The 24557-nt window shown below is 51.7% G+C and overlaps 10 protein-coding genes across 10 annotated transcripts; 4 read left to right on the top strand and 6 right to left on the bottom strand.

Annotated features, from left to right (window-relative positions):
• Positions 1 to 199: 199 nt before the first annotated feature.
• On the top strand, positions 200 to 1390 carry trm10 (tRNA (guanine(9)-N(1))-methyltransferase; the record flags this gene model as incomplete). Its single annotated transcript, XM_043268580.1, has 1 exon — positions 200 to 1390. One exon carries the CDS (start codon positions 200 to 202, stop codon positions 1388 to 1390), a length of 1191 nt encoding a protein of 396 aa, XP_043124515.1.
• A 547-nt stretch (positions 1391 to 1937) lies between these two features.
• On the top strand, positions 1938 to 4561 carry Aspvir_005362 (uncharacterized protein; the record flags this gene model as incomplete). Its single annotated transcript, XM_043268579.1, has 3 exons — positions 1938 to 1956; positions 2111 to 3678; positions 3740 to 4561. The coding sequence occupies 3 exons, from the start codon at positions 1938 to 1940 to the stop codon at positions 4559 to 4561; spliced, it is 2409 nt and encodes an 802-aa protein (XP_043124514.1).
• Positions 4562 to 5077: 516 nt separating this feature from the next.
• Positions 5078 to 6263, bottom strand: Aspvir_005361 (putative oxidative stress response protein Oxr1; the record flags this gene model as incomplete). The annotated part of the gene is made up of 2 exons (XM_043268578.1): positions 5078 to 5222; positions 5293 to 6263. 2 exons carry the CDS (start codon positions 6261 to 6263, stop codon positions 5078 to 5080), a joined length of 1116 nt encoding a protein of 371 aa, XP_043124513.1.
• A 1487-nt stretch (positions 6264 to 7750) lies between these two features.
• Positions 7751 to 9414, bottom strand: Aspvir_005360 (putative endosome-associated ubiquitin isopeptidase (AmsH); the record flags this gene model as incomplete). Its single annotated transcript, XM_043268577.1, has 2 exons — positions 7751 to 9211; positions 9268 to 9414. The coding sequence occupies 2 exons, from the start codon at positions 9412 to 9414 to the stop codon at positions 7751 to 7753; spliced, it is 1608 nt and encodes a 535-aa protein (XP_043124512.1).
• Positions 9415 to 9956: 542 nt separating this feature from the next.
• Positions 9957 to 11872, top strand: Aspvir_005359 (uncharacterized protein; the record flags this gene model as incomplete). The annotated part of the gene is made up of 2 exons (XM_043268576.1): positions 9957 to 10083; positions 10146 to 11872. 2 exons carry the CDS (start codon positions 9957 to 9959, stop codon positions 11870 to 11872), a joined length of 1854 nt encoding a protein of 617 aa, XP_043124511.1.
• An 809-nt stretch (positions 11873 to 12681) lies between these two features.
• Positions 12682 to 13908, bottom strand: Aspvir_005358 (protein kinase domain-containing protein; the record flags this gene model as incomplete). Its single annotated transcript, XM_043268575.1, has 1 exon — positions 12682 to 13908. The coding sequence occupies one exon, from the start codon at positions 13906 to 13908 to the stop codon at positions 12682 to 12684; it is 1227 nt and encodes a 408-aa protein (XP_043124510.1).
• Positions 13909 to 16069: 2161 nt separating this feature from the next.
• Aspvir_005357 (SRPBCC domain-containing protein) lies at positions 16070 to 17029 on the bottom strand (the record flags this gene model as incomplete). Its single annotated transcript, XM_043268574.1, has 2 exons — positions 16070 to 16250; positions 16422 to 17029. The coding sequence occupies 2 exons, from the start codon at positions 17027 to 17029 to the stop codon at positions 16070 to 16072; spliced, it is 789 nt and encodes a 262-aa protein (XP_043124509.1).
• A 598-nt stretch (positions 17030 to 17627) lies between these two features.
• pgxC (putative extracellular exo-polygalacturonase) lies at positions 17628 to 18950 on the top strand (the record flags this gene model as incomplete). The annotated part of the gene is made up of 1 exon (XM_043268573.1): positions 17628 to 18950. The coding sequence occupies one exon, from the start codon at positions 17628 to 17630 to the stop codon at positions 18948 to 18950; it is 1323 nt and encodes a 440-aa protein (XP_043124508.1).
• A 177-nt stretch (positions 18951 to 19127) lies between these two features.
• Positions 19128 to 20483, bottom strand: Aspvir_005355 (uncharacterized protein; the record flags this gene model as incomplete). Its single annotated transcript, XM_043268572.1, has 6 exons — positions 19128 to 19531; positions 19585 to 19658; positions 19712 to 20091; positions 20143 to 20210; positions 20261 to 20297; positions 20349 to 20483. The coding sequence occupies 6 exons, from the start codon at positions 20481 to 20483 to the stop codon at positions 19128 to 19130; spliced, it is 1098 nt and encodes a 365-aa protein (XP_043124507.1).
• Positions 20484 to 21320: 837 nt separating this feature from the next.
• On the bottom strand, positions 21321 to 23289 carry Aspvir_005354 (NADP-dependent isocitrate dehydrogenase; the record flags this gene model as incomplete). The annotated part of the gene is made up of 7 exons (XM_043268571.1): positions 21321 to 21745; positions 21803 to 22299; positions 22356 to 22392; positions 22445 to 22583; positions 22641 to 22736; positions 22898 to 22933; positions 23227 to 23289. The coding sequence occupies 7 exons, from the start codon at positions 23287 to 23289 to the stop codon at positions 21321 to 21323; spliced, it is 1293 nt and encodes a 430-aa protein (XP_043124506.1).
• Between the last annotated feature and the right edge of the window lie 1268 nt (positions 23290 to 24557).

The following is a 24557-nucleotide window of genomic DNA, read 5'->3' as shown; positions in this document are numbered from 1 at the left end:
TGGAGTGGGAGTCACGTGAGGGCAGCTGGGATTGAGTAATGAGGGCTGCGGGTGCTGTGATTGGCTGCGGGAGGGCTTTTTCCGATTTTGGGGTTTCCCTTCGAATGAAGTATTACATTGGAGCGCGATAGATTATTTTGAGTTTCTATACAACAGAGCTTCGATCACTCGTATCTCATCCTTAGTCGATTGATTGAAGATGGAGGATGACGAGCGGCCTAGAAAATACCCCAAATTGGACCACGACGAAGTGCAGGAGGAATCAGAGCCCGTCATGACCGGCGCTGTGGGAGCCGGCCGCGACGATGACGCTGAGAGTGCAGATGCCGACAACTATGCCTCAACATCGGACAATGGGTATGAGAATGATGCAGAACAAGCTGGAGTTGAAGAGGGACAAGAAGCACACGGAAAAGAGGCCCCCCCCGCAATGTCCAAGAATCAATTGAAGAAACTCAAACGAAAAGAGCACTGGGAAGCAATGCGGGAACAGCGCAAAGTGAAACGCAAAGAGAAGCTGGTCGCAAAAAGGGAACGAAGACGAGCCGCTTTAGACCAGGCGAAACAAGAGGGCGCAGAGGCTACAAAAGAAGCTCGAAAGACATTCGAGCGCACACAAAAGACGTTCCAACGATCAACTCTGCTCCCGATCACACTCGTGCTTGACTGCAGTTACGACGATTTAATGCTGGACAAGGAGCGGGTATCCCTCGGTGCGCAGATTACGCGATCCTACTCCGATAACAGCAGGGCCCCCTTCCGCTCGCATCTGATCGTTTCATCATTCAACAAGTTGCTCAAGGAGCGGTTTGATACGGTGCTGGGAAAGACCCACGAGAGCTGGAAAGGCGTTCGTTTCCTGCAGGAGGACTTCGCCGAAGCTGCCGAGATGGCAAAGGAGTGGATGCAAGGACCTAAAGGCGGCGAACTGGCAGGTGTTTTCGCTGACAAGGCGGACGCGAAGCCTGAGGACGGAGAGATTGTGTACCTCAGCAGCGACAGTCCCAACATCTTGACCGAATTGAAGCCCTATAGCACATACATCATTGGAGGTTTGGTGGACAAGAACCGCCACAAGGGCATCTGCTATAAATCCGCGGTTGCCAAGGGTATCAAGACCGCCAAGCTACCCATCGGAGAATATATTCAGATGGCTCACCGTCAGGTACTTGCAACGAACCATGTCGTGGAGATTATGATTCGGTGGTTGGAGCTGGGTGACTGGGGGAAGGCATTTATTCAAGTAATTCCTCAAAGGAAAGGGGGCAAGTTGAAATCAGCAGACCATGAGTCTGAAGATCAAACAGCACGGGAGAGTGTCGAAGCCGTGGAAGCCGGGCCAGATGGAGAAGATGCTGCGGAAGACGCAGGCGATGCAGACAAAGAGTAACCTGTGTTTTTGTACAGGCAACTTAACTCTGTATATATTCTGTCCTCTTATGCTATGTACACCACTAATGTATGAATGATCTACCTAACCAAAACAATAATGCCTGTTAAAGGTAGATATATATCTCATCCTATATGCCAATCATTATGCCATACTCCATATATGGCTAGTCTGATATGTTACTTAGGCAGCACAGCCACAATAGCACGCCACACTGGTTGCCACAGGAGCCGATCAATGACGGCAGATCAACAGAAAGAAAACAGCTTACAAGGACGGGCATCACAAGAGCCAGACATCCAACAGGACCAGTTCTCAGGAAAAGAGGTCTGCTGCTGAAATTTCATCATCATTTACTGGTGATGTTGGATCTCTTCTGTTAAAATACTCTTTTCCTTTTTCGCAGATTCTGTTCTTTCCTTGTGTTTTCGCCCCCTGACATTATTAATTTCCTTGCCAACTGCGTGCCTCTTAAGCACTACGTACTTACTAGTAAGGAATAATCAGCTGCTCCTTTTTAGGTAGCAGCCTTCTGAACTCTCCAGCTATGTTCATGCTCCGTAATGGTAAGTTCTCTCAGATCTGTTCCTCGTTTTCAACATCTACCAACTTGTTCACTCTACCCCGCCATCTACCCCTCCTTACTTTACCTCATCTCCATTTTGGGATCATTTCTTGTGCATCGTGACATCCAGCTAACTAATGTCGGTGACATCACAGTGAGCAAGTTCCTATTTGGAGACACCTCTAAAGAATCCATTATCGAGATCCCTCAAGGCCAGCTGTATTTGGTCCGCCCTCTTTCTCCAAAGGGCTACTCGGAGCTCATCTTCAAAGACGCCGCGGCTACTATTCGACGCACCGGTCAGGAGTTCCAGTACCAACTCGTCGTTCAGCGAGCCTACGAGGAAGGCGAGGAGGAGCTTGCCGATGACGAGGATGAACAAGGCGCCAGTGACAGTCTAGACAAGGACGAAAAGGTATTCCTGCTTGACCAAGGCTTGCACTTCCGTGTTGAAGCCCGCGAAGGGGGTTCGAAAATACTAGCTTGGAATGATTTGAGTGGCGACGCCGGTGATCTTTTCGAGTTTGTCTGCGACCCATCTGTGCCAGCGGACAAAGTCTCCACCTTTGAGTTAGCAGCGTGGCAGTGTCAGTACGAGAGGAAATACAGGACGAGCGCCCAGCGAGCAACGGAGCAAGAGCTTCAGGAATTCTCCTTTAAGGAAGAGAAGTCAATCCCTGCCGCAAGTCCAATTGCCTCGCCAGTCAAATCACGCGCACACTCGGTAGTGTCCGCCGGAGAGTCCGCTGCTGCCATGGCTCGTGACGTCGAGTATTCGCGGTCGAAGGGCCTCATAAAGCCAGTCGGGGAAGGGGAGGAACGTACAGTAGCCCCGCCCTCTGCGGCGCAGCCAGAGGCTAAGGAGATTCTCGCAAAGGAAAAGGCGGAATTGCACCTTTTCGACTTCCCCAGCGGGACTTTCATTCTTCAGGATCCCAATGTGGTTGCCACTGTGTCTGAAGTGGGCACCTGGCAGTATTGGTTGCAGATCAGTGGCGAGGATAAGGAATGGCTTGGTCAAGCGGTTGTTGCCGACATCAACCCTGTCTTCAATTTTGAATACCTGTCATTCATCTTCAATCATTACGGTGAAGACGGATCCGCTTACTCATGGCTACTCCGGTTCAAGGATCAGGCCACAGAAGAGAGGTTTCAAGAGGGCCTAATGCAGGCCCTTTGGGAACAGCTGAACGAAATGAAATGGACCAAGGTCAAGGAGAATGATCGCGAGTACGTGCTGGATGCTTTCCAGGATCTTACAATGGAGGATGCCGAGACCGAAGAGCAGGAAGAGGCCGAAGCCGAGTCCGAGGATGAAGAGGAGGAAGAGCAGGACGAGGGCCAACGCAGCGAGCACTATGATTCAGACGAAGAGCAGGAGGATGTCATTACGCGTGATGACGATGGCAATGTCAATTCTCAACTGGCAGTCGGCTACAAGCAGGACCGATCATTCGTTGTCCGTGGATCTAAAATTGGGGTTTTCAAGCATACACCAGATAACAACCTGGAGTTTTCGACCAATATTTCTAAAGTCGAGACTCCTAAGGGAAAGCTTTTCAGCCCGAAGAAGGTCATGTTGCATGCTGAGGACCGCAACATGATCCTTCAGAATGGCGATGACCCTCACTCGCTGTACCGTATGGATCTCGAGTACGGCAAGGTCGTTGATGAATGGAAGGTGCATGACGATATTCCGGTGACCACATTCGCGCCAGAAAACGTAAGTTTACATTGTCATCGCCTATTCGTTTGACGCCATAGATCTAACTAACATCTTGCAGAAATTCGCCCAGATGACCTCCGCTCAGCCATTCATCGGTGTGTCGCAGAACGCACTCTACCGCATTGATCCTCGATTGGCAGGAGCCAAACTGGTAGATGCGGACCTGAAACAGTACGCGAGCAAGAACGACTTCTCCGCAGTAGCCACAACTGAGAAGGGATACATTGCTGTTGCCTCCAATAAGGGCGATATCCGCATGTTCGACCGCTTGGGTATCAATGCCAAGACGCATATACCTGCTTTGGGAGAACCCATCATCGGACTGGATGTGTCTGCCGATGGCCGCTGGGTCTTGGCTACCTGCCGAACCTACCTGTTGCTCATCGACTCGCTCCAGAAAGGAGGCAAGAACGAAGGCAAGCTCGGGTTCGAGCGCTCCTTCGCCAAAGACTCGAAACCACAGCCTCGCCGTTTGGGTCTCACTCCTGCGCACGTCGCCCAGTTCCAGCATGAGACTAAGAAGCCCATTTCTTTCACTCCCGCGCGGTTCAACACCGGTGTTGACTCTCAGGAGACATCCATTGTCACCGCCACTGGTCCTTTCATTATCACTTGGAGCTTGAAGAAGGTTATTGCCGGCCGGAAAGACCCCTACACCATCAAGCGATATGCAGAAGATGTCATGGCGGATAACTTCCGGTTTGGCTCGGACAAGAATGTGATTGTTGCTCTGCCGAATGAGGTCAACATGGTCGCGAAGAGGACTTTCCAGAAACCTACTCGGGAAAGCATTGCAGGACCTCCTGTGACGCCGAGCCGTCGTAGCACCCGATGGGGTAGTCGATTGGGAAGAGACGATATTGTCAATTCCCCCTATTAGAGACTTGGGATCGCCGGGATGATGAACTTTCTCTTATCTGTCATTTTATGATTTCTTTGATGTGTTATTGATCGCATACCCCCTGCTGTTGTCTTTTCGTTTCTTACAATTCTATCTTTCTTCCAGGTTTTTTCACCCATATTGCCTATTCCCCGCTTTAAAAGACTAATGGTCAATTGCTGTAATGATGGTACAGCAATGGAGTACGCCAAGGAAGGTTAGTGGCCGGTTCATGCTTTCACATCAGATGTGCATGACCTATCTTTACTATAGTTAGCTTATGTAGCTAGGAAGAATATGACTGTGATCGATGGACTTGCTACAGCCACATTGGAGCGTGGATTTCACGTTCAGCTATCATACTAGCTTTCATCTTCTTCTCCCTTTGTTTGTTTAATTGAGATGCCAAGATGGAAGTAATGCAATTAGGACTACGGCACGATGGAGAGCCAGCACTCATCGCAGCAGGGTATCATACGGATGAAAAAGCGTAAGAGAGATCTGGGACCCGTGAACTCACGCCCCGACATACCACACCTCCACACCGAGGACGTCGAACTTGACGCCTTCGTCGGACAAAGGCTCGTTCCCGAACGTTTGACACGAGGCACTGACGCCTTTTTCCAAGCTCGAGTCTACCCATAGCCCGTAATGACCGTCCCTGTTGCGCATTAGCTGCCGACTTTCGTCTACCAGTGACGCACCAGGTACGTCTGAGGCAAGGAACTCACCCTCCACCCAAGCTAAGAAAGCCGGTCTCACAGAACATCATGTAATCATTCACGCCGCTATATGGGAAGGCCTTGAACCGGATCCTCTCAGGCGTGCTGGCACCACTCGCCGCTCCAGCCCCAGACCCGCCATTGGCCAGCGGCGCCGCGAGACGGCCATCACCGTGACTTCTCGAGTCACCACGTAGTGTTGTCGAGCGGCCCGCATGCGTTGTATCCGCGCTGGGGGGCAACGGCAGGCCCGCGCGCTCGAGCATTTCCTCGGACTGCGGGCCGTGGATATTCCACAGGCTGGTCGGCGAGGGCAGGACGCTTGCGCGCCAGAGGAAACACTCGCCTGTGCCGAAGTAGTGCGAGTGTGGGTGTGGGGGGTCGGTCATGTAGGCGCCGAAAACGGCACCGGCGGGGGAGGAGTCGCGGACGATGAGTACGTAGCCCGCCCGCGGGCTGCGGTGCGAGAACTCGCGGCAGTGCTCGTAAAGGGTTGAGAGGGAGGCGCCGTCGCGGTCGAGGCTGTAGGCTAGGCGCCAGGTGTCGACGAGCTGAAGGCGGGCTGGGACCAGCAGACGGATTTCTTCGGCCAGGGCGCGGGTGAGGAGTTGTTGTTGGGGGATACCAGGGCTGGGGGTGAGGGTTAGTGGCGTGAGAGGTGGTGGCTGGAAGGGTGATGCGGTGCGGATAGGGACGAAGATATCTGGGGATGTTGTGGATGGGCTGTGGTTGTTTCTGGCGCTCATGTTCCTCTTGGGGCTTTTGCTGTCCTTGCGCGATGCTTTGGCGATGTTGGGATCTGTTAAGCGGCGGTAGAGTCCTGAGACGACGTGTGTGACAGGGTAGGAGAAGTAGGATGCCGCCGATTGATTGAAGGGAGTGTCTGCTTTCGGAGTGCGAGATCCTGATGCCGAGCTAGATGAGGACATGGAGGGGGTGGCAGTCGATGAGGGCGAATCTCCCTGCGAGAGGGACGACATGCGGACGGCGATAAAAGAGATTCAGCAGGTCAGGGTATCTAAAGGAATAGACGAATGGAGGAGAGCATTAAGAACTCTGTTCAATTGAGATGGAGAACGCTATGGAGAAGAAATCAAGGCAGGACACAAAAAAGATACAGGGAAAAGTGAAACAGGTCAAGGGGAGATGATGATGATTCTGATGATTGCTTTAATAATAGTAATGTGGGGAGACGACGACGACGACGACGCAGCTGTTGATCCCAATTCTTATCGCTTCCATCCACCTCAAGGAATGATGCGCATTTAAGGTATGCTGCTATCTTCCTCAGACATTGCTGGATTTAATTCAGATGCTTTCTACTACTAAGGACAAACACCCCAGGAAATGGAAACAAGCAATGTGATGCCGACACTACTTTTTGTGGACAAAGTGGTGGCATGATCACCGAGCTTACGGCCATCCTCGGTAGAAAGCCAGTTGACGAACCAAAACAATATACAAGAATGCGATTGAACGTGTTCATGTTCAAGTTCATTGTTGAATGCTGTAAGTAGCAGATGTTCAATTCAACTAACTGGCTGGACTTGATAGGTTATCTCACAGCTGCAGTGACCGATCTATAGCCACCACCCGCTTCCCTCTGGTCTCTTCTCCCCATTTCCATATTCTCGGAGTCATCAAGGAAGCCATGGTTCAGATACAGATAAAATGCTAAGAGGCCAGGCGGACTGTACCTCCGAAATGAGGCAAACGACGCCATAATGACTTTCGCCCCAGCAACAGCCGCTATATATTGATGCGCAATTCTCAGCATCAAAGCGTACAGCAAGCATTCATCCAAAGCATATTAAGACCTTTATTGCGAGGAATTATTAACCATCGCTCGCGCGCTCAGCAACATACCTTTGAACGATCCATCGGGCCAAGAACAAGAAGTATCAATATGACCGCTGGTCCGGCAGACAGACGAGCCACACAGGAAACCACTACCGTTCCGGGGAACCGTAGGGGCTCGCGACTTCGGCGACAGCCCACTCCCGAGCGAAGGCGTCAGTATAGCGCAGGTTCTGGTGCGCGGCGCCGCTCTCGATCGCGCTCCCGCGCTCCTTCTCGGTCTCGGTCTCGAAGCAGGATTTTGCGGGAATGAGTGGATGAGTCGAAGCCACCAGCCAGGTTGGATGACAGATGTATGTAATGTAGGATATTGTACAAAGGAATGAGAGCGCATGCATACATACTCGACTAAAATTCATGGTGGTAATTGGGACATGTAATGAGATGGTATTGTAGGTAGTCTCGACCTGTCGCACAATTGCTAAATTAATCGACTGCCAGTCTATAAGGGATGTCGTGGTACGAGCAAAGCAGTAACATCTTGCTGTCGTAAAATGCAATGTATGCTAGACATAGCAATGATTCTAAAGCGGAGGACAAACAGCAAATCACTGGAGATGGTATCATAATAGCAAGCCATATCATGCATAGTACATCGCAACATCAAACATCAAACCCAGGATTCCTTTGGGCGAAGATCCACAGTCTCGAATTCCAACCCTTTGGCTTCAAAGACGTGACCGGGTCGCAGCGCATCGGTGTAAATATTAGCCTCCGCATGGGGATGGAATAACCCGCTCTGCGTACAGTTCAGGACCGTCTTAAGCCCCGGGGGATCAGTGAGTCGGAACACACCCCAGTCGGGGGATTTGCTCGGCGCGCAAACGATCGCAATGCTCTCAGGCAGCATCACTTGGTATCCACAATGCGTGTGGAGGTCCCTGGAACTCATAAAACAAGTCTGTGTGGGGTGCGTATGGATCCAGCCTAGCACCATCAAATCCTCGGAATCGCAGTAGTCGAAGATTACAGACTCGTTTACAGTTTCACATGTGTCTGACGTAGCCGTTTGCTCTGGAATAAGCAGCCTGGAGACAAACAATGCGTTCGAAATCAAAGTTCCGCACAGGATGCCGCACGTCTCTAGGTTGCGACGCGTGTTGGGAGCCGCTATGGCCAGGAAACGTGTTCGTAGGTCGGGAGGTAACCACATGGTGCGCAACGGTGTCCCGTTTTCTAGATATGCCGACGGCTTGAATGTGAAGCAGGAGGGGTTCAGGTCTGGACGTGAGTTTCCGCCATCTGCCAAAGGCTGTCCTTTCTCCGGAACAGCCGGAGCTGGGGTCGAAGAGACCTTGTCGGGCAGTGGTGGTGGGAACGCTCCGTCAGTAAGTGTCGGATGGCTTGATTCGAATCGCTCCTTTGGCGGAGGCAATGGAGCTTCCGCTCGAGACACGTTTGTCGACGCAGACGGCAAAGGCTCCAGCGGTTTTGTTCGAGGGACGGAGGGATACTTGTAGGTACTTGTGGACGGCTGTGCAGGTTTCATTTGCTGCGGACGAGCGTTCGTGTGAGTTTGCTGGTCGATGTTGAGTCTCACATCTTGAATCCGGCGGCTCAGGTCATTGTCCATCCTGCGTCCGTTTTTATCCATAGCATCTTCCCAATTGTTCCAGACACCTGCCGTACGCCGGCTTTGCTCCTCTTCTAGTGACACACCAGCCTGGCGCAAGGCGTTCCTGACGGTCGCCCTCCGGCTAATCTCCGTTCGTGCAAGCCGCACTGCCAACTCTCTGTTCTTCCCTGCCTCCAAAGGTTCGACTACTCCCGCCAACGCGGGGTCGTATGGTTGCGCCTGGTTCGACGAGGTTGTTTCCTGATGCGAAGTCCGAGCTTGACGTTCGCGCATCAACTGAGCGTAACGCTCATATCGTTTGTTGATCCGGGGTTTCAGCGCCTCTAATTTCCCCAGATTAATCCGGACCTCCTTCTCGGCCTCCATGAGAGCCTTTCTGTACTTTTCATCTTTAGCATCGGGGTGCTTTGATAGGTTCACGAGTACTAGTTGCGCGTGTCGAAATAACAGTAGGTATGTTTGCTCGTCATGGCCTTCCAGTTCGTATATTCGAGCCTAGGATGGAGCAGAAAGTTAGTGTTGAAAGCGGAGAAGATCGCTGGATATCCTACCTCTCTGAGGAGTGTGGACGCGGTCCTCAGCCAGTTTCGTAGCGGTATAAGGGGGTTGTACTCGTAGTCTTGCGCAATCTGTGTGATCTTCTCCACGCTCTGAGGTGGTGACGCCCCCATGCCGGGTGTGGGTGGATGCGAAGCCATGATGTGCCTGGGCAAGTAGGCTTTATGTGATCAGGCTTCTGGGGATTTCGTCTGACGGTTCCAGTCCAGGTAATTTCAGAAATGAAAACGATCAGGTCAAGCGTGATGTGATTCAGTTCTGGCGCAACGCCCAGCTGATGTTATGGTGGGGGAAGCCTCATTTAGGCAGCCAGACCTTGGTAGCATGGATAATCTCAGGCATTAGGTACGGGGTTGGCCACCACAATTTTGGAAAAGTAGAGGATCAGAGTCAGAGATGGGAGGATGTGCGATACGCATGAAGGTGTTCAGGTAAAGAGTGGGACTTGATGTTATGGGGAAACTTGACTACTTCTGATCCCGCCGGGAGCTTCAAGTTCAAAGCTCCCCTCCTCCGCTATCACATTCTCCGACGTCTTTTTGCATACTTTAGATAATCTTTTTTCGGACTGAAAGACTGCCCACAAATCAGCATGGAGCTGCTGTGCGGGTTTGATTGTTTTTCCTATGATATATCTGACTGACTAAATCTTATTCAGTCGCATTGAGCGCGCATCAGCAAGATGAAGCCGAACCGATGGGCGCCACTCGCTCGATTTCCGATAACAGGACTTCTGCAGAAGCACATCCCCAACCCGTTAAAGAGAAAGAGGCTGCACAAACCGGAGATCGTCAGCGAGAGCTTATGTGGTCAGTGATGTGAAATGAGAATAAAAGAACTCCGTGAGCGATGCTGATACGCCTTGTCGCAGATGACATCCTTCAACGCCTCGCACCGTATCTTCTTCGAAGAGCTCCAGTGGATGTCCTTGATCTCAGGCCGGGTGCTGGATTATGGTCCTCCAAGGTGAACGATTTTCTGCGGCCTCGACGCCATGTACTTGTGGAACCCAATATCAAAGTCTTCGGACCGATGCTCAAGGTTCTTGCCGAAAGCAAACCCTGCTACAGTTTAGTCTCTCAGGATATACACGATCTCGATGAGGATTGGCACGGCTTCCTCGCCGAACATTTACCAGAACAAGGATTCTCCAACTGCGATGCTTCGGGCGTGTTGGCTAAAAACGACGCGTTACTGGTTTTGGCCAATGTACCTCCGAACGCTTCCAAACTAGATCACTACACACCGGCGCGGTCATGGTCGGCCCTCATGGAGGCCTGTATGCGGCAGTCCGGTCTCCATACATATGGAAGTGTCCGCGTTATTGCCACACTTCCTTTGTTTGAGGCGCAGACGATCCTTCCACGATCAGTGTCCCACCGTAGCCGTCCGGCTTTGGTGACGGAAAATGTCGCATTACACGCCTTTGAAGTCGCATCAACCCAGGATCAAAGCACCTGGACTATGGCCAAGGGATGGGACCTAGCAGCTGCCAACGCGGCACGGGTCGCTGAAAGGAGCGCGCAAAACAATATTGTAGTTCCTGCAGGACGACAAGCCCCGCCGATCCCCTTGGCTCCAGAGGCCCCTGAGCCGGGGCAGTCTCCTTATCCCTATGTCCCTCGCCTCAAAACCGATATGCACGACAGGATCTTGAAAACCATTAAGACTGCGGAGGAATCTCCCAGTGATACCGCTTTGAAGAAAAAGAAACAGAGGGCACTCATCCAGTTGAGATATGACAATCGGAACTCATTCCTTCGCAAAGAGCTGGCAGACAAACAGATCAAGATAGACGAGCTCAACCGGTCCCTGTCGCGTAAGGCTGCGGATCCCACCGCCGACTTGCAAGCTCTCCAGCCGATTCTGGACCAGATCGCTTCCTTCAGGGCCGAAATCACCAAGCTAAGCTCCGAGGTCCACTTCGAGGTCCTCCACCACGTCCCGAACATGATCGATGATGCCCGCAGCGCGCTCTCCACCGGCACCTTCGATGAGGCGGTCCTCCACTGGGACCGGCGCCCGTTTGAGCCCCTCCACATCGAGCCCGAGGAACTCTACCCGGGAGAAACTGACATGACCATGATCTACTTCGAGGCTGACGCCAATTCCCCCATCACGCGCCTTACCAACCAGGTCGACGAAGCCTCCAGAGCCAACCTGTACCGCATTTACGAGGCCGTCTCCCTCATTTTCGGCAGCCGCGGCGCAATGCCCGTCTCCGAGCTCCTCAGTTCTCTCTTCCCTAGCCGGCCTATCAACGACCTCGTTCGCGCCATCCCCAGCCTAGCAACGCATGCTACCAGAACGCCCAAGCCCAACTTTGACGATCTTCCCAAAACCGTCCACGGTCGGCCGGGAGAAGACCCCGGCAAACCGCTAGATCCTGTGTCTAATTTCCAGGAGAACCTAGACTATGACCTGAGCGACGTGCGGATCCGCTGTCTTTCCCCTATCACCCTGTGGGAGATTATCCTGGAGTATCAGAAAGATAACAATACGGAGGTCAACGTGGTGCAGTTGAATCGTTTGCTTGGGGGGACGTTGACCTCGTTCCGAGCTGGTGAATATAGCGTCGAACCAAAGAAGCTTAGATAGCATTGTCTTTTGTACCATACTCGCCTTGTATCATTACCATCGTCAATAGAATAATCATCAGCTGGTCACTTCCAGACCAAATCATGCTAATCCTCTCCATATCCACAAGATAACCACAGTCATATGAGGACCCTTCCATACATATAGTGATCTGAGCTTCAACACAAAATAGCAACCAAGAGGTACCTCGGCGGTCCCATAGTATCTGCTAGCTATTGGAGCTTATCCTCCCCCTAAGAACAAGAAATCATGTGCTGAGAGCAAGGTCTTTCAGGGCCTGATTTTTACCCGGAATCCTTGTACCTCCAAAGCGATACCTTTTGTTGGTGAGTTGTACTGGATCAAAAGTCCCATATAAAAGAGTAGCGGAGGTACACACCTACCCCTGACATTGCCTAGGGAAAAGGCGGGTTGGCCTGGAGACCAGTAACGGAGGTTTACATGGAATGTACTCCCAGACTTTTAGGGATAGTAATACAATATGGCATTTTTGGACTGCCTTATTGGATACAACACGAGTACACCTCGTGGCAAGGATACTTATCACACATAGCAGGCTGATAGCATGATCGTACACTGTAGACCCACAACCCAACGTATCGACATGGCAGCCATAGCAAGAAAAGAAAAGTATATCGCACCAGCGTCAAAATGGTCCAGAATCTATGAAAATCTAATCGGGTATCCTTTGTAAGGTTTTGCTTAAGACAAGAGAAGAAGAGAAGAAGAGAAGAAGCGTCAGGTCAACCAATAAGCCGGAGAATTGGAATTCTCGGAAATTGGAGAATGAAGGAGGTAAGACTGAAAGATCAAGTCATGGTGTCTACCACCAGCCCCAGCCAGTCAGCAGGATCGATGCGCTGGGACGGATCCTTAGCAATGGCAGGCTTGACAATCTGCTCGACGATGCCCTTTCTCGGAATGCGAGCGCCACTCTGGCCCGAACGAGCAAAGTCGATAACTTGGTATCCTTCACGGGCCATGGCAAGACGCTGCATGCTGTTTGTGCCCGGGTAGAGTAACAAGTCTCCCGTCGCGGCTGCGAGGAGAGTCACCGCGAGCGAGAAGACGTCTGACGCTGGAGTCGGGACGACGTCGGGGGACTTGAGCGCCGAGATGGACAGGAGTTCGGGGGCGGTGAATGGGGGCGTCAGGGCTGTCAGGGCCGTGCCCTTGGTTGCGGAGGCGCAGTCGCCGATGGGGTGCGCAGAGGAAAAGTCTGCGAAGAGGGGCTCAAAGGGGAATTCGTCGGAATCCGAGTCGTTGGCAATAGGGCGGGGGCGCAACAGAAAGTTGTAAGGTTTGATATCACCATGGACCATTTGAGCGCCGTTATGGAGCCAAGCGAGTCCCCCGACAAGCTTCTTCGCCAGACCGTGCCATTCGGCCATGCCTTGAACGGGATCAAACATCGTGGCGGTGGACATATGCTTCCTGGCTGCACTGGCCTTTTCTTCAATGTAGGCTGAGAGTGCAAGCGGCACGGCGCCCATGACGATGGCATGGGAATCGGCAATGTAGCCGTGGAATGGCACGATATGGTTCTCGCAACCAGGAACCATGCTCAGACGGGTCAGTGCTAGGGCCTCGGCGTCAAGCACTGGGGGTGCATCGCGTCGCCCAGGCATTTTGACGGCCACCACGCGGCTTCCTGATGCGGGCGAGCCTGGAGGGCTCAGTGCAGCTGGGGTGGAAGATGCGCGGGAGGATGCCATGTAAACGACACTCCAAACGCCACGGCCAAACTCGAACTTGCGGCCCTTGGAGTCATAGTGAAACTCCAAATCGTCGGAGAACTTGCGCGGCGCGGTTACAGTCTGAAGGTCAGATGGTAAGGTGTCCTGCGGGTGTCCTCCTGAAAAGGACACAGGAGATACTGAGCGACTGGGGGTGTCGACTCCAGGTGAACTGCTGTCATGACCGATAGTTGGGGTGATTGGAGGGGTTGGCTGTGATCCTTTTGGAAGCTGGGGTTGCTTGCCGTCTTGGGTGCCAGTGTGGACCGAAAGACGAATCGGCATATTGGGTGCCGCCATGATGAATAGTGATTTTAATGCGCCTGTGGTGGGTTCGCCTTGACTGTGCTGCAGTAGTTGGACAGTACGCGCAATGTCTGGTCACTCGGCTATGATGAAAGGCCACTTGAAGGGCCAAGGGATGCGATAAAGCGTCGTCACTGGTCTTCAAATATGTCGTGTATATAGCTCACAATGTGAAAAATAGACGCTGATATAAGTAGTTGATATAGCGGAGGCGGTTGGTGACAATGGTGGAAAATGCGTTGGATTACTTCATGTGAACGACGCTATATGCGACTGGAATTATATAGATGTCTGACGCAATAAGCGAGTAAGTAATAGGCAGACAGGCGAGCAACCAAGACGCATACTCTGGATTAAGCGACAAGACGATCGAACAAGATCTATGGATCTATAGGCACGAGTCTGGGGAACGAATATTTAAAGATGAGGTGAGTGGCGATGCGTGTGACGCGGTTGACAGAGGAACCTCGTGGTTGGATCCAGACCCAGACGGAGACGGATGGTCAGAGGAAACTAGGAGCGGAAGAAGACAGAGTGAGGAAGAGACGAAAGCGACGAAAGACCGAAAACATGATGGAAGACGCTGCAAGAGGGATAGGATCGAGGGAAGGAAAGGAAAGAAGGACGAGATGAGGGCGAGTGAAGAGAGAAAAAGGAAAAAGAGAAAAAGCAAACGGTCTCGACCAGGAAATCGAGTCGCAAAGTGGGAAAAGTTCGGGGATCGACGAGGAGCTTAATTGACAATTGACAATAATGTTAAACCTGAGATGGGATGGATGCAACCAAGGAATTACTACTTAGTCTACCACAATTTAGACGAATGAGAAGGATTCAAAGGAATACGTCGACTATCATTATTCATTTTACTCCTGTTCAGGTTACACTTGGAGTCAGCCATACGAAGTACAGTTGCTTTAGGCAAGGTAGCAGTGCCACGGCTATCGCAAAGGGTTACAGTAACATGAATCCTGTTAGTAGACTGAAATTAAAGACGATCAATCAATCCTCTTACACTGGTATAAGACATCATGTTATCCATCCTATGGCGTTCAACTTGAGTATACCCCCATCCTGCCTATCTATATCAAGTGCTAGCCAGACTACACTGATGCTTGAAACGAGTCCATGAGCGACTATTTTGCCCTTTGCATTCTTTGAGATTACCTTGCCCATGATTTCCCTGGAGCCGTAACAGTACGGTAAGTAATAATGTACCGCGAACAGGGTCTTGCCTACCTCAAGTCTTCGGCGCTTCTGCAGTTCCCAAGCACGGCCACTAAACGCAAACAGGTTTAGTTGGGCCCCCCATTAACCCGGTTGACCCAATAGGGAAATCCGGTGGGTATTGGTTCGTCTCCGCTCGGACGCCAACGAAATTAACCGGAAGCGCCCAAACGGCTGTCATTTCCACATCACAGAAGAGCAATAATTAGGTAATCATACAGACAGAGAACGGCCTCAGGACAGAGATAAGGTAGGTCACAATAAAGCATTCAACCTGAGGATAATAATAATTCTCTATCAAGAACCAATAGTCATATCCCAATCTTCATTCAGTTTTTGTTTCCCTAGCCAAGAGGCCCTTGCCTCTCTGTAACTTTGATCTATCTTCGTGACAAGTTCGTAGCCAATCTCCGCCCCCACGTGTGAGAGGCTCAGACTCTCAGCCACGGAAAGTTACTGACTGTTAGGACTTTTGCATAGTGTGAGATTCGCTTCTCCACACTTTACGCAAGTCAGGAGCTGATCCTTGCTCGAGAAAGAATTAAGTCTCCAAAGCCTCCGATTGCCTTCGAATCAGGTTTTAAGTGCAGTATGCGACGTCATCGCCGATATCCTTTGATTCTAGCCAGTAACTAAGAGGTATTCCACTTCGGAATTACTCCGGCCTCTCTAGATTCAGCCTTGTACTTGATAACTGCGGAGATATTTATCAATCTCTCAAGCCCCGGACTATGACCATGTCTCTAAACGTTGGCTGACATAGACCTGTGATTTGTTGAAATTGACTCATGCAGTCCTCATGGTTGACGCGGGGTAAGAGTCTGCAATAGCAATGTAGATATAAGATATCTAGCCGCTCAGGATTGTTAAATATAGCTCTAGAGGAGGGTATATGAGTCATTGCTATCGTAAAAATACGAGCATCAGAAAATCAAGGAATCACCACACCAGCTTCCGTGAAGTTGATTTCTGTTACACGAACATCCGCAGGAAATATGTTTGTTTTCTTGTGCTGTAGTTCCACTGCATCATCGTTTAGCTGAGCAACATCAAGATGCCCAAGCAAGTGGTAAACCTGGAACAGCTGAAGCACATATTCAACATTCCCCAGTCTGTTGATCATGTCCTGCATGTCAGCCGTCTCAAAACCCCGTCAAACCGGTGCAGATTCCGGAAATCCCGGCTACAACCTGTCAATCACCATTTGCGCCACTTCGCAGTTGTCACGCATTCAATCCTTCATCACACATAATCAAACTCCTGATGACTTCCCCTCAACGTACCCTTTCAAATCCCGTACCCAAATCTCAAAGTTCTCCTTCAACCGACCCCCAAACATCCACCACACAACATACACCAAATACCCAACCTGGGCCTCCCAATTGCGCACCTCAGTCCCCCGCCTCATCTGCCCATCTTCCCCTGGAACCTCTACCTCCACAATCTCATGTACCCTTTCTGCCGTCAGCAGCGACGCAGGAAATCCGCCCTTGGCATTGGGGTCACTGGCCCACACAATCCGCCCGGGTTTCTTGGCGCTGGGATTCGGCGGCTCAATCTCGATGACTGCAAGCTGGGTATCGTTTGCCTTTTGCGGTTTAGTCGACGAGGGATTCATGTGTACGTGGAAGGTCATTCTGGTTCCTTTTTGTAGGATCGGGGAGAGGGAGTCGGGGGAGGCATCAGGGGAGTCTGGTTGTTCGCGGATGGTAACTCGCGGGACAAAGGTGTTCCACGTTGGCCAGGTGGAGGTGTCGATTAGGGCATTCCAGACGTCTTGTGAGGGTGCGTCGATGTGTGTAGCACTGCTGAGGTGGAGGACGGCGTCGGATGCGGAGATGTTGGGAGTCGAGTTGGAGCTGAGGGATGGGGACGCAGACGTAGATGCCATGATGATTTGCGGTTGAGTAGAGGTAGTAGCCTGAGGTGAGTACCAATAGTTTGGTTATTTGAGCTGTCTAGCTAGAATCGCCTGAGGTTGTTGTTGTTGTTGTCGATGTTTATCTAGATCACGATGGCCCACTGTCTCCACATAAGCTTGAGTTTAGTAGGTCAGGTGTATGGTTCAGAGCCTGAGGCTGCAAAGGCCCTCCACGTCAATCTGGCAGCTCCAGATCAAGACTCAAGTAGATATTATTAGAAATCTTCATCTCACGATGATGATAACCTCGGCTATTCAATTAGCTACTGTCAACTATGGAGTGTACCCCATATTGTCCCTCCCCAATCCCCGTCCTAATTCCTCCACCAATGCGATGGCATATGACCCCATACCAAGCATCCATCTTGGCTCTGATCAGCTCTATACGGGTGGTGCTCAAATTTCCGTCCATACAAGTCATGTAACTTTCGAGTTTCTCCGTGCAATAGTACTCGGTAGCTCCTCCAGGTCCTACTCGATGGAGCTATCCTGATGGAAACTATTTAAATCCACCGAGTTATGCGTCCATGGTATGTGCCCCAGCAACTGCTTTTCTACTCAATTCATCATGCTGATCACCAACGCAGCTCTTCTGGGCGTCCTTGCCTCTGTTGCCCCGCTGGCTTTGGGAGCTCCCAGTCACTCGATACAAGCTCGCTCGAGAAAATGTGTGATTCCTTCAAGCTACGCATCCTCTCAGGGAACCGCAGATGACTCCCCTGCCGTCGCCAGCGCCTTTGCCCAATGCGCCCAGAATTCGGTCATCATCTTCCAGGAGGGTGTTGGCTACAACATCTTCCACCCGATCAAAGCGACCAATCTCAGCAATGTCGAAATTCGAATGCTCGGGAACCTGCATCTTCCCCAGAACATTACCGCCGTGCAGAACATTGTCAAATCCGGCCAAAGTACCTGGTTCACGTTCGCGGGGCCCCGCGTCGACTGGACGGGACCCGACGACATCGACAACGGCTGGATCAACTCGTACGGCCAGGCCTGGTGGGACGCAAACCCGGCCAACAGCAGCAGTTTCCCAAACCGGCCGCACCTGATGAGCTACCAGACGAGCCAGGCATCGATCAAGAACTTCCGCTCGCGCAAGCCCATCGCGTGGAACGTCAAGTTACACGGCGACGACATCACCGTCACCCACGCCATCGTCGACGCCGAATCGACGGGCGGCTTCCCCTTTAACACCGACGGCTTCGACGTCCAGGGGACCAACATCCGCATCACCGACAGCATCATGTACAACGGCGACGACGCCATCGCCGTCGGCTCCCCCTCGCACAACATCGTCTTCGCCCGCAACACCATCGGCTACCAGTCGCACGGGATGAGCATCGGCTCGCTAGGCAAAGACCCCACCGACTTCGCCAACATCACCAACCTCCGCTTCGAGGACGTCACCGTCATCGACGCGCTGTACGCCGCCCGCTTCAAGTCCTGGTCCGGCGGCAAGGGCCTCGTCAAGAACGTCGTCTGGAAGAACATCCGCGTCTTCAACGTCTCCTTCCCCATCTTCGTCACCCAGAGCTACTGGGACCAGGGCGCCTCGCGGTCGGGCACCATCGACCCTTCCTCGTCCGTCATGATGGAGGACTTCACCTGGTCCGATTTCTCGGGCTCCATCAACACCTACCACCCCGGTGATGGGTCATGCGTCACCGATCCGTGCTGGTACAACGCCGGTCTACCGAACCTGAAACATACCGAGGCCATCGTGCTCGAGTGCAACACCGAGGCCTCCTGCAAGAACTTCAGGACAGAGAATATCCAGCTTTACCCGCAGAGTATGGACTCGCCTAGTGTTATTTGCATGAAGGCTACGGCGCAGCTGAACCCCAAACTGGGGTTCGAGTGTAAGAACGGTACCTTTGTTCCTCAGTGATTGGTCGAGCATTGTATGTACCTGAGCATAGATAACCTGTACCATGCATCTCTTATATTCTCCAGTATAAATAATTATCCCCCTCATCCAGTACGGACTAACAACGTACCCTCACATAAAGTCGATAAACTTTGCAAACCTACAAAGATCTATACATTCCCCTCTGAAACCAGTTTATCACCCGGCAAACCCCGAGTCCCGTCTTTGCTTTTTCGCACTTTCCCTCTCAGCGATACTCCCAGATCTTCTATGGGCATGATCCAAATCCCACCTCAACTCACTAACAACCTGGATCCCATCCGTATCCTGCAACTCATCACCATTGACCGAGCAATTCCCCGTGACACTAGCCGAGTAATTCCCACTCGTCACAGCGAACGGGTTATGAAGATGGAACGAGTAGACAGAGGGTAGCTCCTTTTCCCGTTGATGTTGACGTTGGCTGTCGCGGGCGCTCGGGCGCGGCGAGAGCAGGCGCGGGCAGATGCGGGTGAGGAGCGGATGTGTGGGCGGTAGGCAGGTGCAGATGATGGCGACGTTGGCCTCGATGGAGGACCAGGTTGCTGCTGGGCCGTTGCGCTCTTATGATCTTGTCAGTCTTGTTGGGTATGGATTTCGGGGCATGCAATGTTACCTGAGAAGTCCTCGCTGTCGCTGCTGACGAGTTGGATGATTCTAACAAGGCGGATGATGCTCATTGCGCAGACGCTGGTGGCGTTTAGTATAGGGTTGGAGCATAAAAGGGGAAGGGAGAGACGTACAAGAACCCCAGGGCGAACACTAATATCAGGGCGAACTTTTGTCTGGTTGGTAGACGCAGCCGCGCAAGTATGGGTATCGGGGTCGTGACGACCACTGTATCCGTTACGATCTGCAGCGCAGCGTTGAGACACCACACTACCGCGAAGGGGCGACATGTGGCTGGAACGGAGTGGTCCCAGAACCCGCGAACCGGGAGGCATATTAGAAAGGTGCTGAAGAGGATCCATAGACCGACAATGATTAAGAAGACGAGAAAGGCGATGAGAAGGATGCGGAAGCGCTTGTTCGTGGCCACGAAAAGACGCATATACAGCAGGATCATGGAGATTTTGGCCAGCGTAAGGGTGAGATTATAGAATGGGATGGAGACCCAGAGGGCCTGCGGGTCGAGTTGGCTATCATGGCTTCACTTCAAGTATGGAGTACGTACCTTGAGCTGAGTTCGCATATCATGCTCGCTGATTGCATCTTCTTTCTCTCCCAAGTGGTTTCGAAGTTCTACTCGAGGATAAGTTAAAGCCAAGGGCTCACACAAGCCGGTAACTTACCAATTATCAGACATGCATAGAAGACATAGTTTGTTCCCTAGGTTCGTCAACCAGTCGTGCTCTCACATCGACCATTTCATGAGCTTACCACCGCCGCAACAATCAATGCATCGTCCCAACCTGGTTTTCGGACAATCACAAACCGAGTGAACAACCGCAGGGCAACCGTCAAGGTCGACAGTATTAAAAGTGCAGTGGTAACTCCCAATATCCGGGAGGTCATGTTCACGAGTGAAGGGAGTCGCCGTGAAGCGGCGACGGCATCTTCGACAGCACTCAGTCTTCAATTGATGCGAGTAGCTGCTGCTCCATACTCTTAGAACATCTTGCAAACTTATCTGCCTGATGTTACTGCGTTGCATGGAGATATGTCGCTGTGGCCAAGTGCTTATTAAGGCAGCCTCATTGGAATGTGACTCCATTGCGTCAGCGCCCCAAGAGTCTCGAACTCTGCCCGCATCTAGATCGTCCATCCTCCACGAAACTTTAGCAGATGGTGGGGGCCTTCCACAACACACACGATTTTGACTGGTATAGGTGAAACTTTCTTTGTCCCAATGCGACATGGGTGGCGGATCAAATTCCGGCATCGAATAGCCCCTACATACCAGCCCCGAGACATCGCCGGCGTGACCCCCAGTAGTTCCGAATCAGGCATGAGGGTCCCTTGCTGATCATCCACCCATTTCTCGAGGGAGTTAGGTGGGTCAAGAACGTAGAACCGTCAATAGAATCAATTGGTGTTGGGTTTCGAAAAGTGCAACGAGGAGCAATTTGACACGTGAAGAATAATGTCGATTGTCGAGAGACAGGAACCTTACAGCTTGCCTCTTTTGAGTGGGGCTGCGAGTGTGCGACCAACACAACATGCCTCAGGCAGCTCCAACATCAACAAGGGAAGCTGTTCTGCTGCGAGTAGTCTAGAACGAGGCAACCGAATCTATCGGAAAATAATTTTTATATTGCGGCTATTCCAGAAAAGCCTTCATGCTGAAAATGGTATTTAAGTACAATCAATGCAATCAAAGAATAGAACAAATCGAAAAATAAGTTAAAACGCTTACAGTCTGGCCTTGAGATTAGACTTGAGTCTGCGCTCAACAGCAGCCAAGTACTCCTTGGTGGTAACCCAAGCCTCACGCTCCTTGCGGCCACAGGCCAGAGCCAGATCCTTGGTCATGATGCCCTCCTCGTTGACGACGTCAACGCAGGCGCGCTCGAGCTCTTCGGCGAAGGCGACGACGTCGGGGGTGTCGTCGAGCTTGCCACGCTGGATCAGACCACGGGTCCAGGCGAAGATCGAGGCAATGGGGTTGGTGGAGGTCTCACGGCCCTTCTGGTGCTCACGGTAGTGACGAGTGACAGTGCCGTGGGCGGCCTCGGACTCGAATGCGTTACCATCAGGGGTGGTCAGAGTGGAGGTCATCAGGCCAAGGGAACCGAAACCCTGAGCGACGACATCGGACTGAACATCACCGTCGTAGTCTTCACAAATCAATCAGCAAGAGACATTCAAGATGGAAAGACACCAGACAGACTCACTCTTCAGAGCCATAACGAAACCACCCTCGCTCTTGATCATCTGAGCAACCATGTCGTCAATGAGACGGTGCTCGTACCAGATGCCCTTGGCGTCAAAGTCCTTCTTGTAGGTAGACTCGTAGATCTCCTGGAAGATATCCTTGAAGCGGCCATCGTACTTCTTCAGAATGGTGTTCTTGGTGCTCATGTACAGGGGGAGACCCTTCATCAGGGCCATCTTGAAGCTGGAGTGAGCGAAGCCACGGATGGAATCATCGGTGTTGTACTGGGTCTGGGCAACACCGCCGCCGCTGAAGTCGTAGACCTTGATGGCCTGGGGCTCACCATTCTCAGGGGTGTAGACGAGCTCGAGCTTGCCGGGCCCAGGGACGACAATGTCGGTAGCACGGTACTGGTCACCGAAGGCGTGACGGCCAATGATGATGGGCTTGTTCCAGCCGGGGACGAGACGAGGAATACGGGGAATGACGATGGGTTCACGGAAGACCGTTCCACCGCTACAGGGAATGAGTATTTGACCGGAAAGAGAGCCAGTTGATTGAGGCCAACCTACAGAATGTTTCTGATGGTACCGTTGGGAGACAGCCACACTTGAGGAACTAGTTAGAGAATGGTTCAAGGACGTGAGGCGGCAAGGCTTACTCTTCTTCAGCTTGAACTCCTCGACACGGGCCTCATCGGGGGTGATGGTGGCGCACTTGACACCGACGCCATACTTCTTAATGGCCTCAGCAGCCTCGACGGTGACTTTGTCATCAGTCTGGTCACGGTATTCAATACCCTGGAACGAGATTAGCGTCGAGGACTTCGATTACCGAATATCAAGAGTATATCATACCAAGTCGTAGTACTTGAGGTCAATGTCAAGGTAACTAATCCAGACTCTCAGTTCACATCCCACTGGCAGTCCGGCGAAGCCAGTCGACAGGACAGACTTACGGAAGGATCAACTTTAGAGAGACGATGAGTCAGTGATATAGGTCTTAGCTTGAAAGAAAAAGTAGGTGATTGATCGCAGAGCTTCGGAGAGGAACGGCCCCGCATGCAGATAGAGCTGGCAGCGGCAGCGGGGAGGAGGGAGGATGAAGAACTTACTTTTTCTCTAATCTCCTGCCAGATGATACGGGTCATCTAGAATAGTTGAAACACAAATCGTTAGCCCACATATCCATCAAACAAACAACATGCGAATCGAGAAAGCATTGTTTGATATGAGTCAATAATCCTCGGAAGATTGACAGCTTTGTCCAGGTACATCAGGCGCAGTCCGCCGTTTTTCCCCGCGTTCTCGCAGACTATGACGAAAATGCACATCCGACGCGCTTGTGACAGTGAAACCAGCAAAGGTTATATAAAGAACGGGGAGGCAAGCGATCTAGCTGCAGATCGAATTCGAATTTCAAATCCGACGAGAGGAAACCTACCTCATCACCATCCAGTTCAACGACTGGATTCTTGACCTTGATCTTGGTACCTTCGGTGGCCATGGTGCGCGATTGGGTCAAACGAGACGAGGTTACTCCGGACCAGCGGGAAGAAGCAGAGAGCGAGGACGAAGCAAGAGGACGCTGAGGACGAGCTACAGCAGCAGAGGTAGAGAAGGAAGAAGAGGAAGACGAGGAGACAGAAGAAGTAGAAGAGGAAAGGGAAGAAAAGCGAACAGCGGAGGAATAGAGAGGGGCAGATCGAGGAGGGGAGCAGGCGTGGAGGGAACGTCGCGCAAAAGCGGAACTGAAACGGAGAGAGCTCATATCGATCTGGGATTAGGGAAATTGCAATATAACACTCTCGCGCGCCTGTCCTCGCTGATTCTACGTCTCGGCCCTATTGGAAACAAAGACTATTATGGCGTGGATATTGGTCGGCCCAAGGCGGTTCGCAAATCGGTACTTCCGCTTCGCTTCTAAGGGGAAAACCAGGTTGCATCAGTCAGCCAGGCGTGGACTTTGCAGATTCAGACTCGCAGTACCCGAGGGAATAGCAAGAAGAGGCTCGGCTGGAAGGAGGACAGTGGAGTCGGAAGCAGCCGTCAAGCCGGAGAAGATGGTCAGGGAACAAACATAACTTACTGATTCAAGAGCTCTCACTTGCTAAATTTCTGGGGCAACACGGGGCAGAACGGACCGCCCGGAAAATTGCTTAACGGTGATGATAGTAATAATAGTTTGGGGGTGGGAGGAATATTTGGTGGACGTCCAAGTGAAGAAGTCCGGTCCAAAAGGATGAAGGAGAAGGCGTCCTCTTATCCCAGCAGGAAAAGCCTTTGCCCGGTTGCTCTATGACTGATTCTTTTTGCTCCTCACGTCCTTCAACTGATCTGAATTAGTTGTTTTTGTTGACCATTTTTCCTTAGCAGGACTTGGAACTCCGCTCAAAGCGCCGAAGCCGGACATTTCCAGATTCTATAGCCTCAGGCAAATGCTGACTAAGTGTTTTCTGTCCATCCCCGATTGTCGGCTCGTGGTGTTTCGAGCAGCGCGTTTTGAACCAGTAGACCACCCAGGAAATAACCTCGGTTTCCCGCGGCAAGGGATGCCATCATATACTACCGCCGGAAAGCGATACACCGAGATCGCCTATATGCGGATCTTTTGGTACAGCACGGGAGTGGAATTGGCTTCGGTGAGAGATTCAAGTTATCAAGTGATAATATCGATGATTAATTATCCGAGTTGATAAATATCAATCTCCCAGACACGTCGCAGGTTGGTGGAATTTTTGTCATATCTATGAAGCTCTGTCCCACATATCGGGG

The sequence above is a fragment of the Aspergillus viridinutans genome, assembly GCF_018404265.1.
Source record: "Aspergillus viridinutans IFM 47045 DNA, scaffold_3, whole genome shotgun sequence".
Lineage (NCBI taxonomy): Eukaryota > Fungi > Ascomycota > Eurotiomycetes > Eurotiales > Aspergillaceae > Aspergillus > Aspergillus viridinutans.
Note: the sequence above shows the minus strand (reverse complement) of the source record. Positions and strands in the feature narration are given on the sequence as shown.